This window comes from Microtus ochrogaster, unplaced genomic scaffold (genome assembly GCF_000317375.1).
Source record: "Microtus ochrogaster isolate Prairie Vole_2 unplaced genomic scaffold, MicOch1.0 UNK4, whole genome shotgun sequence".
Classification (NCBI taxonomy): Eukaryota; Metazoa; Chordata; class Mammalia; order Rodentia; family Cricetidae; genus Microtus; species Microtus ochrogaster.
In genome coordinates this window covers 228,215-240,597 of record NW_004949102.1, presented here as the reverse complement: position 1 = coordinate 240,597, position 12,383 = coordinate 228,215, and the positions used below count along the sequence as shown (strand labels likewise).

At 39.9% G+C, this 12,383-nt stretch overlaps 1 protein-coding gene across 7 annotated transcripts in view; it reads left to right on the top strand.

The window, feature by feature from the left end:
* The window catches only part of Cadps2 (calcium dependent secretion activator 2), a 520,741-nt gene that overhangs the window by 370,901 nt on the left and 137,457 nt on the right, over window positions 1-12,383 (top strand). For all 7 annotated transcript variants that reach the window (XM_026788548.1, XM_026788546.1, XM_026788543.1 and 4 more), the window contains exon 13: window positions 242-429. In XM_026788548.1, the coding sequence (XP_026644349.1) occupies window positions 242-429 (188 nt within the window). The remainder of the gene's footprint in view (window positions 1-241; window positions 430-12,383) is intronic.

Below are 12,383 nucleotides of genomic sequence, written 5' to 3'. Positions count from 1 at the left end.
TCCTCTGAATAGAATTTGGCTACTTTTGAGTAGCAACAGAGAAGAGCAGTGTGCCGCACATTGTCTCAGAGATATTAGATTGTCAGTGCCTCAAGTCACTTCCAAAACTGATGATCAACAAAGCAAACACTAAGAGACACTCTGCTGCTGCTGCTGCTGCTGCTACTTGCAATGCCTAAAAGTGCATACAGAAAAACAAATCTTAGCCAGGAAAAACCTGTCTTTTTCTTTTCTCTTGCAGGGGTGGTTTAGCCCTGGCCAAGTGTTTGTGTTAGATGAATACTGTGCCCGCTATGGTGTGCGAGGCTGTCACAGGCATCTCTGCTACCTTACAGAACTGATGGAACATTCAGAAAACGGTGCTGTCATTGACCCCACCCTGCTCCATTACAGCTTTGCATTCTGTGCCTCTCACGTGCACGGCAACAGGTATTTTGACTTGCAAATACTTGGTGAAATGTATAGGGTTGCCTGGAAGATGGGGAGAACGTGCTTGGCCATTATCACCTAGTAACAGGCTGTAAATAGCAGGTACTTCTTAGGAGGAAAAAAAAACTCACACAAAGGAAAAATGTACATCAATATGCTGTTGATTTAGGTGAGCTGCACTTTATGTTTCTTTTTGCTGGCGAAACCACTTGAAAGAGAGAGAGAGACAGAGAACATATCCATAAGAGTGCAAGTTGCCTTTTCTTCTCCAGGGCCACCTGGTTCTGTATAGCTCAAGTGTCCGGATGATTCCTATTGTCGTGCATGTGCGTGCCTGGGGAGGATTTCCTGCAGGATGATGCAGACCTAAAGACCTTTTCTTAGCCGTTATGGAATAAACTTTCAATGCTAAAGCAGAATCAGATACCATACTCAGGCTAAGATTCTGCCCAACCCCTTTCCTAGCTTCCATTTCTGGAGCTAGTATTTTGTATTAGGATTCTAAGCCACTGAAATCACCTCTTCTTTTACTAAGACAGAAGAAAGAATCACCTAGTGTAACCCTCTATAGTTCAGTACCTCTGGGCTTGAAAACTCACTTATGACTTTGTCCTCCGAAAATTATCTACAGATTACCTTTGTTAAGGCTCCCCCTATAACTGAGGTCCATATAGTCTAACCCTTCTGATTTTAATTATTTTTATCTTGTGTATCTGCAGTTTCCTTTCCTTTCTTTGCAAAAACCTGGCTAAGTTTCAGGTTATTTACAGCATGACCTAATGGCCACGGAATTCAAAAGTCAGAACATCCTTCTTCAAATAGATAATTAATAACCAAGAAACTTGGATGAATTTCACCATGTTTTCCAGAGTTCCCACCTTCAGAGAAGCAAAGTCATGAATCATAGCTGGAAATGAAGCATATTAGTAAATGTAGAGCACTTAAAAACTGTTACATTAGCCGGGCGGTGGTGGCGCACGCCTTTAATCCCAGCACTCGGGAGGCAGAGACAGGCGGATCTCTGTGAGTTCGAGACCAGCCTGGTCTACAGAGCTAGTTCCAGGACAGGCTCCAAAGCCACAGAGAAACCCTGTCTCGAAAAAACAAAAAAAAAAAAACAAACAAAAAAAAAACTGTTACATTAGTATTTTTAAAAAATTGACTCATATTGTCTGAAGTATTGTTATGTCAGCTACGAGGTTCCTTGTTACTAACAGTTGACACCTGGAATGTTCTCCTAATGCCTTCAACCTCCTATGTGGAAAGTAAACTCTAGGATTTCATCAAACCTCTCTCACCATTGCCCTGGTTAGTTTCTTCTTCTTCTGGCCTCACCTTCCTTGGTTCTCCAGTTATTTGTGCTTTTGCATCCACTCATTCATTCATTCATGCCTTCATTTGTTCATTTCAACTATCCTTTCGCTAATACTTCCTGGTCCTCCAGTTTCCTAAGTGTGGTTCCCAAGCCTGGACTCTTCTTTTGAAGATTCCTGTTGTTGTTGTTGTTGTTGTTGTTGTTGTTGTTGTTGTTGTTGTTGTTGTTGTTAGCCCACATCTTTCCCACTTCTGCTGCTTCCACTGTGACCTCTATATGTTGGCCAGTCCCCACCTATTTATTCTACAAAGCTACAGGATTCTACAAACATTTAGCATCTGAAATGGTCTAGAGTAATACTGTCAACCTTCCAAATCTAAAATTAAATGTAGGATTTCATCAAGCCAGCTTTTGGACAAACTCTTGTAGTTTCTATAGGAGCTAGTAATACTCCTGATACAAAATAAGTGTTTAATAAATATTCAGTACAAGAAGGAATTCATTGTTTGTCTCAGTATCTCTTCTATTAATGGACTCCTGACCTCTAGCTGAGCATTTTTATTTTCTCCCTTTGACCCAATTTGTTGTCACTTTCAATATTTTGTCCCTATATTACCACACAAGTTTCTCCATTTTTAATTTGTAATTATCAGTCCTAATTCCAGCCTTTTTTTTCTCTCTCTTAGCCTTTCATTAGTGAGCCAACAATCACCTTCAAAATTAAAGGTTAGCTTTTAAAAACCATATATGACCCCAAAGCTCTTAGTCATTTCCATTCTATTATTAAATTAAAAATAGATTCTGAGCCTTGCTATCAATGTTTTCCCATCATTGCCACATTTCTGTCTTACAAATTTTACTTACATATAGTCTTATCCCATATAACCTGTTAATTTTCATGTGATATTTTGCTTTCTTCGGGTCCTAAAACTCTTGTAAGTTACAATGGGTACAGTGAAACTTAGTTGAAATCACTACTGCTGCCATTCCACAGTCCACAATAAAAATCAAGTTGATCTTAGTCTTGGGATGTTTTCACTTGTCATTGGGCCCACGCTTGCTTGAGTAGTAGGAAAATGTTGCCAATTGTAGTTAATTTTTGTGGTTGTTTTAGATTCTCCCATTTCCCCAAAAGGGAACCCTCTGTTCAGTACATTTGGGGTTAGGGAGCTGGTTCAGGGACATGGATGGCTCTTCTTTAATAGCAAGTGTCAAGGGCTCTTTACCTGGAGCCACTTATCCCCTAGCTATTGCAGTGCCTCCTGGGTCCTGGGCTTTGAATGAGAAAACATCCCAGCGTGGGACAGATGCACTGGGAGCTGGAAACATTTCCTTGAAACAAACCCAGTGACAATTACATGATCAGAGTGCTTTAGTGATTGATGCTAAAAGGTAGAACTAAATTGCAAACACTGACGGAAAAATTCAACTAATGAGCCCCCAAATTTTGTGTGTCTGAGACATATTTTAATGTAACGCTCCTGAAGCACCCGGGTGTGCTTGCCCCTGCCTGAGAGGAGACCGGATTTGAATTCTAGGTTGCTATAGTTACGTTTAGTCTGCAAAATAATCCTTTCTTCATAATGATAAGGTAATTTTATGTAGCGAAGTTGGTGTTTATTAAGAAACAGATTTAGTATATATTTAAGTGGGGTGGGGGTGAGTTATCAGAAAAGGAGAGAGAGGCATGTAAGAGAACAGTAGCACACACCCTAGAGGGGATGTGGTCTTCTAGGATCCTGTGACTTTGTCATTGGGTCTGCTTTCCCATTCTCTCTGCATCTGTGATTGCTGCCCCCACACTGAGATGTTTGTCATTGAACGCCCAGGACCCAGGAGGCATTGCAACAGCTAGGGGATAAGTGGCTAGTAAGTGTGTTTATATGTCCCTGCATAGTTTACATCATTTCCCCATTAAATCCACTTTTTAAAAAGTTAAAATATACACAGTAAGTTGGTCTCTGATTCAACATGTAGGTGGATGCAACTTAATAAAGAGAAAAGAAGAAGTGGAGTTTGAAGGAGATTCATACTTCAGCTTAGGACAGACGTCATCGAAAATACGCCAAGAGTTGTGGCATTTCCTGTGATGTTTGCAGTCCAAGAACTGCCATTCAGGAATGTTCTTCCCCCATGATCAAAGAATAAAAGTGCCCAAGCATGTCTACTGGAATCCCGACTCTGAAATTTGCAGACTCAACTAGGTTGGAAAACTACTTAACCTCCTGGAATTCTGGAGTTCTTAGGTATGAAAGGAGGGAACAGTAATATCAAGACACTGGATGAATATAGAGACTCTTTATCAGCATCAGCTGCTATTTGTCTGGTGTGTGGTCCTAACACCCACCTCCCAGGCAGGAAGATGTAAGCCATGAGGAAGGAGAAAATGCAGAAAGCCTGTAGTCCAGCCGCTCTACCTTCTACTACACAGAAATATTGCAGTGCGCGTGTGCTTATACTGCTAATATCTTTGCTAACAGAGTACTCTAGTGTAACCACTCCCTTCATGAGAATGTGCCCCGGTGCTGCATGTCTCCCATGTTTGTCTACATCGACGTTTTGTGCAGAGCGATGCCAGTGTCAAATCCCTACTTTTCTGCAATCTACCACCATTCATTTGGCTGATTCTTTTTACAGCTGTCAAGATCCGCAGAGAGTGGTTTTGTTCATTGCCTGAAAACCACCTCTGACAAAAAAAATTTGAAAGGGAAGAAGGCTCACCTTTTGTTGTTAGCTGGAGTGAAGGACGGCAGCAGCGGCCGCCGCGTCTGGAGTGAGTTTTTTCAGGAAGCACATCCCATCAAGCAGCGCTGAGCTGCTGGGGTGTGCGCATTCTGTGGGCTGCATCTTCTCTGAATAGCTCTCTGAAATCTGAAAGAATAGAGGTAAACAGAAAAGGCTTGGCTGGTACCGACACAGAGGAAAACAGAAAGAAGAAAAGAAGAAAGAAAAAGTGAGTCAAGGACAGAAAGGGACCCACTCCGGCAGGAAGATAACCACACAGGCCCATGAATAACACAGCCCCTCACAATGACTGTTCCACAGAGGGCTGGCAGCTAGGTGAAAAGAGATGCGAGAAACAATACATCCGAAGGGCAAAGTTCGAGGCTGATATGTGTGCTTATAAGGCTTGATTTTGTAAGGCACATCAGGGGTGGAAAAATGAAAGCCGCAACGTAAAATGGCTTTTATGTCCCAGTTTAATGTAAGACCTACAATATAGTAGGCCCCCATTCTTCTTTCTTTGGTAAAGCCATCTGGGATCTGTTACGTGATTATCAAAGGAGAGTTCTGATGTACTGGCTTGCAAGTAGGAGGTAGAAGTGTGCAATTTGACTGTAGCATATATAAAAATCACCCTCTTTTTTCTGTGGCTTCCAGATCATAGCACAGGATGGGAGAAAACCTTACTGGGCACCTGTCAGGTCATCATATTTTGGCACTTCTATCTGTATGGATGCTAACATTCCCCTTGTTTATACCTCTCCATTCTTATTTTAGAGATAGGAATACATATTTTAGTAAAACAGATCATGAATCAAGGAGGGTCTTAAGGGTTTTCACTACTGCCTCTTACTCTAGGCTTAGGTAGACAGCTTAAAGAAATGATATTTTAATACTGCAATCCCAGCATGTTAGAGGAGGGGACAGGAGGACCAGAAATTCAAGATCATTTTATATTATATGACTAGCTTGATGCCAGCCAAGTCTACATGAGACCTTGTCAAAAGAAATTCAGATGTAAATATCACCAAAATTTTAAGTGCAGAGGCTCATTTCCAGGGAGTATGAAGCCAAATAAAGTACCATCAGTGGCTGATTTCAGCCAGCGTGTTAAATGTACAAGAGCTGAAGGGTAAGATGAGTGAGTGCCTTTCAGATATGAATCATGTGATGTCTTTAAATTTTTGGTAAAATATAGAACATCCCTAAATCTGCTTTGGTCACACATTCTAAATATTATCTTTACCTGTCCAACTTAGCTCAACATGATACAGGGTAAATATGCACTCTTAACACAAGAGAAAAATAACACTGGGAGAGGAGAGACTTGATATGACCTAATAGCACTGGCATGGGAAACAAAACATTTGTGTTCTTGTTTCCAACTCTTCTACTTACTAGCTGTTTGACTTTGAACAACTAGTCCTAATCTTTGTGAGCCACAACTCTTTACCTGTTCCTTTACCTATGACTAAGAACATTAATGCTGCCTACCTCCTTTGGTTCCTAAATAGAGCAAATAAACCTATGTGAACAAAGGAGAACCCAAAGAAAAACATATAGGCATCCTCCTGAATATTAACCTTCATCCGGCAATGAAAGGAGACAGAGACAGAGACCCACATTGGAGCACTGGACAGAAATCTCAAGGTCCAAATCAGGAGCAGAAGGAGGGGGAGCACGAGCAAGGAACTCAGGACCGCGAGGGGTGCACCCACACACTGAGACAATGGGGATGTTCTATCGGGAACTCACCAAGGCCAGCTGGCCTGGATCTGAAAAAGCCTGGGATAAAACCGGACTTGCTGAACATAGCGGACAATGAGGACTACCGAGAACTCAAGAACAACGGCAGTAGGTTTTTGATCCTACTGCACGTACTGGCTTTGTGGGAGCCTAGGCAGTTTAGATGCTCACCTTACTAGACCTGGATGGAGGTGGGTAGTCCTTGGACTTCCCACAGGGCAGGGAACCCTGATTGCTCTTTGGGCTGACAAGGGAGGGGGACTTGAATAGGGGAGGAGGAGGGAAATGGGAGGCGGTGGCAGGGAAGAGACAGAAATCTTTAATAAATAAATTAATTAAAAAAAAACCAAAAAATTTGTTCGTAATCAGACATCGTCGAAGTATCATGTTTTGACCTTTTTTTTATATACTGTGTAAGTTTTCTACCCCTTATAAAAAACAATTGGGACAACAAGTGTTTCTGGTTTCAAATGTTTTTGAATTAGGAGGTGTTTGTATAAATTTTACTGCTCAGACACCCCAGCTGTGACTGAGCAATGCTGATGGAAAAGTTTTGGATTTCAGACTTTTTTTCATTAAGGAGGCTCAACCTGAATCAGATGCATGGGCTTCTGCTGGTCTTGCTTTAGAAGCACAAGTGCTCTAGTGATTGTTCAGCTCCGTAGTGGGTGGAGTATTCCATAAACAAGCTTCCAGCCGGAATCATTTTCTAGAATCTTGTAGTGCCTTTCACCATGTTGCTTGGAACCATTGTAGGCCTAATGGAAGACTAACAGAAGCACAGTCTAAAGCTGGAGGAAGGAATTCTATTGTCAACTAGGCAGGGAGACAGATTGCATCTTGAAAAACAGTTACTGAGGTCACATGATCAGTTTCCTCTGTTTTCTGTTCATGTTAAGCAACTTTGGGATTTTTCTAAAGCACCAAATAAGGAGCCACCGAGGAAGAGAGGCAAGAAAAGGGTGTTTTAGTATATATGGGACACAACAGGTGAGCCTCAGACCGAAACAAGATGTATATTGCTAACCCAGAACTACAGCATTGGCTTTAACTTTTCCTTCATCCTTATCTGCCACGGAAGCTGCTGACCCCCACCGCTCACTCTCCATCTCCTAAGGAGTACAACCTAACATAGGTAGCAGCCCTACTCAGTGCTTGCCAACTGGAGTCCAGCACTGTGTACCGTCTCTTTAATCTATTACCTCTGGTTCTAGTGAAGAGCTCTCCAGTATCCAATAGGTCAGCAGCTTATCTCCCATCATCTTTAGTGAGGTGACATCATGCATTTGTGACAATATACAGTTCGTCTAGAAATCCCTGGGCATCCTGTTTCTGTGTTGTTGCTTGTTTAGTTGTTGGTTTGCATTTTCAAATTCACATGGGGTAAAGCCCACTCTGCAATCTAGTTCTTACAGTTGTTGGTAAGGTGGTCTTCTTCCCACCACCCTGAAAGCTCTCTTCCTTGTCTTGGATTGTTTTCTTTCCCTCCATTTCTTTTCTTCCTTGATTTTGAGGAATTTTTCTCCATAATTTCTTCCTGATTCATAGTGGATCATATATTCTGCCTTAATGAGGGGTTTGAGACAATATACCCTCCTAAATGTTGTTTTTGCAACATATTATAAATCTTCTATGTAGGAAATATTAAGAATTCTTTCAAGAAATTTTATTCATTGAAATTCTTGAGACTTGATCTAAACCTCATTTTATTATGTGATCTGTGAAATGCCAATTCTTTTTAAGTTATGGGGATTTTCTTTATGATTACGTATGTATCAAATATCAAAATTCTAAAAATGATTCAAAAGTTGCTTTTTTACCTTGTCGTAGTTAGGGCAAGCAGTGGTTCATGTCTTCTAGTCCTTACCAAATTCTGCCTGTTAGATCTGCGGAGTTATGACCATGGCATGTGGAAACCTGCTATTGCTACTACACTTTCTTTAATTTCTGTTCATTCTGCTTTGCATAGTCTGAAGCCATTTTATTAGACACAGTCAAGCTTGAAATTCATCAGTCTTCCTGTGAACATTATTACTTGGTGACCCATACCATAAGGAGTATTGATTTGTGAAATGTATTTAGACTATTATTGTTACTTTCTTTTTGTATTTGTCTCATATGTGTTTGTTCATACATTTTGAATTTTCTTTAGTCTTGAATTTTAGTGTGTGATACAACACTAAGATAATTTCTGATTTAGGTTTCTAGTGTGATTAATATTTTAGTCAGTTCAGTCCCTTTACTATTAATATGCATACTAATGAAAATAAATTAACTTTTACTGTTTTGTTCTAGGTTTTTTTTGGGGGGGGTTACAGTTTGGAACACCTTCTTCCTTTGGCTCACTGAGGTTATCATCTCTCTTGTGTATTTTATGACAGTTATATTTGAATATTTACCAGGTACACGGCTGAACATTTAAAGCTACATACAAAACCAGCTCAATTCCCCTTAGGTCTTCACTCTCTTCCTTGATTGTGATTTGACATTATCTGGTTGAGTGTGGTGTGACATTCATATTGGCTGTGTGAATCTGTGAGAGAGGGTCCTAAAAATGAGGCAGACTAAAATCTCATGCAATAGCCAACTTTATCCTGAGCATCAGACAGTTTATATTCTTGGGATTAAAGAAGATGACATGAGCAAGGTTCACAGGAGTTTAGGCTGCATGCACTCGTGAGGACAAACCGTGCATAGGAGCAGATGATGTGTAACCTGAAGCAACCCCACTCCTGCTCACTACTCCTGGGAGGAGCATGAAAGCAGTCTAGGAACAACCCATGTGATGGATAAACACGGTTACCAGGCTCTTCTTTACTTGGACTTTTCTCACAAGCTCTCAGAAATCTCACACAGCTTCTTTCATGGACCATGTTTGGACAGTTTGGCATGTCCCAAACCATTTTTCTTTTTAACAACACTGAGTCAAATAATAGCTAAATACTTTAATTGACTCAATTGAGTGACTTTATGGTACATGAAAATGGCCCAAACTACATAGCAAGGTGGCTGTCATTTTAAGTGTAGAATTTTATATTATAAAGAATGTGGCCAGGCGGTGGTGGCGCACGCCTTTAATCCCAGCACTCGCACTCGGGAGGCAGAGGCAGGCGGATCTCTGTGAGTTCGAGACCAGCCTGGTCTACAAGAGCTAGTTCCAGGACAGACTCCAAAACCACAGAGAAACCCTGTCTCAAAAAAAAAAAAAAAGAATGTGGCTGTTACATATAAAATTAAAAATAATCATAACAAATTATAAAGACCACTGTTAATGCTATCACATTAAAATTGATGATTTCAAACACTACAGGTCAGACTGCAAGACAAGTCCTTTCTTTTTAAAAAGCAACTTTACACTGAGTGGTGATGGTGCATGCCTTTAATCCCAGTCATTGGGAAGCAGAGGCAAGTAGATCTTGGTGAGTCTGAGGCCAGCCTGATCTACAGAGCAAGTCCCAGGACAGTCAGGAATACACACAAAGAAGCCCTGTCTCAAAAACTAAAAAAGAAAGAAAGAGACAAAGAGAGGAGAGAGAGAAGAAAGAAAGAAAGAAAGAAAGAAAGAAAGAAAGAAAGAAAGAAAGAAAGAAGGAAAGAAAAGAAAAATTTTACAATGTATCAAATACTCAAGTATGTCATATGTTTAACTTAGCAGTATACATACACCAGAGACTTTTCCCAAGGAAAAAAAATACATGATTTAAGTACAAAACTAGTTATTAAAGTGCGATTTCTGATAGCTAAATTAGAGGGAAAACTTCCAAATTAATGCTAGAAGAAAATTATGTGGATATGCCATCTGATGAAATAGTCTTCCAATAGAAAGATATATTAGAATATTTAAGTTATCTACTAAGCTCATTAAAGTAATAAAATTGAATCATATATCTATTGATTTATAGAAAGAAAACTAGAATGGTACTTCCAGTTGTTTCTGGTTGGCATTTTATAAGAAATTTTTATTCTGTATTATTTTTCTGAATTCCTTGACTCTAATGTCTATAAAGTTCTTTGTTTAAAACATATATTTTTAAATACAATATTAAATATGAGGGAATCAGTGATATATAGCTATATAGATAGGTGATAGATTATAAATAAATATTGAAGAACTCTATGTGGAGATCTCAATTCTATTTTTAATTTAAATTTCTTTTGACATTTTGTTTTCTTGCAATCTAGAGTTGCTTACAGCAGTCATCTTAGTTTGAATTGCTCTAAAAAATTTTGTTTCTTTGTGTGTTCCCAAGAGACACTAGCTATCAAATACCTCTTTGTATTTGGCACAGCCTAGAAACAACACCATCCAGTTTTGTGACCTTATAAACTGAAATTTCTGCTTACACTGCAGAAGTGTCTACTCATATGCAAAATCTCCAAGAAATCAAAATGTACCAAAATGCAAAGAAAGGATCCTAAGAGAGGGTATCATAAACCATAAAAGAGTTGGGTGAGGTACTAAGAAGGGTTGGAGAGAGGAAAGAGAAGGTGCAAATAATGTGATTATATTTTAATTTCAAAAATAAAAAAAAATGTTTTGGAAAAGAGTAAGAGTGAACATCATTTCGAAATCTCATCTTTTCAAAATTTTTTCATAGAACATCTGTTTTTCCCAATGAGAAGGCGTGGATATAAGTAATTTCCTCCGTATATTGACAACTAGAGAAGAGGGAACAGCGCTGTTTCTGTAGCATGTCCTCACCCAGATGTTAGCTCATTCTGACTGAAACAGGGGACGTGACACTGGCTGGGAAACAAAGAAGAGGGCCTATTGTTTCCCCGTCATCATCTCCCGCCATTTCTATTCTCGCACCGGGACTTCCTCTCCTTTCCATCCTGTTCACAAATGGATATTGGTGGGAAATACACGAAGTGCAAAGTGGCTTTACCTGCTGTGCTGCAGGCAGAATTGACAATCAGAAATACCACCCTCCAGGTGTCTCTCCCCTTGTCACGCTCTCTAGGGGAAACGGGGATGTCAGACATTCCTCAGAGGAGAAGAAAGGAGACAAGATGCCCCCTACCCTGTAGCATTTGCCTCCTCGTTACCTGCAAATAAGCTCTTTTGACATTTGTTTTTAAATAAATAAAAAAATATATATTTATTTTACATCCCAGCCACGGTTTCACTCCCTTCTCTGCTCCCAGTCCTTTGCCTCCAGTTCGGTAAAAACCAAGACAAAAAAACTTACCCAAAGAGTAGAGTGAGTTTGGAAGAAGTCTATAACATCGATAAAATCTGTCTGTTTTTATTCAGTGTCACTTTTGGCTCATTCATCCATACTTCCAGAGCATTCTGTCCCCGTACATGCCTAAAGATTTGGGGCTCAGTTAGCCCCCAAGTGTCTAGAGATTGTCCAGCTGATAAAAGCTGGAAAGTCACTATAACAGCTACAGTAGTTTTCAGTAAGAGAGCATGAGCTCGTAGACTCTAGGTGGTAACTTTTAAGGAAAAAGTAGGGGAAACCTGTTGTTTACTCTTTTGGCTCTTTGAGGGCCCACAACCTAACTCTCCAATAATCACAAGGAGGCTTATTCTTTCTTATGACTGCCCAGGCTTAGTCTGGCTTATTTCTAGGCAGCTTTTCTTATATTTTCCCATCTATCTTTTGCCTTTTGGCTTTTACCTTTTCCTATTTCTCTATATCTTTTATTTCCCTCTTTTTCCATCTGGCTAGGTGACTGATCACTGGCCTTTTCCTCTCTCCTTTTCCCAGTTCTCAATCTTCTCCTAGATTTCTTCTCCTATTTATTCTCTCTGTCTGACAGTCCTGCCTGTCCTTTCTCCTGCCTTGTTATTGGCCAATTAGCTCCTTATTAGCCCAATCAGGTATTTTAGACAGGCAAAATAACATAGCTTCACAAAGTTAAACAAATGCATCATAAAGGATACAACATATCTTTGCATCTTTAAACAAATATTCCACAGCATAAACACATGTAACCCATCTTAATTAATATTCTACAACCGATACCTTTAGTTAAGTAATCTTTAGAAGTGCCACTTAAAGTTCAATGGATTCTGTTGCTAGCAGACATCTCAGCTTCTTAATACAGTTTTACTGTGAATTTCAGGGAAGGCAGCATAATCTGTGTTGTTGAGAGGGTGCTTGGGGTTGTTCATCCTGTGATCCTAGAGCATCTCCAGAGATATTATTCCTTTGTCCTT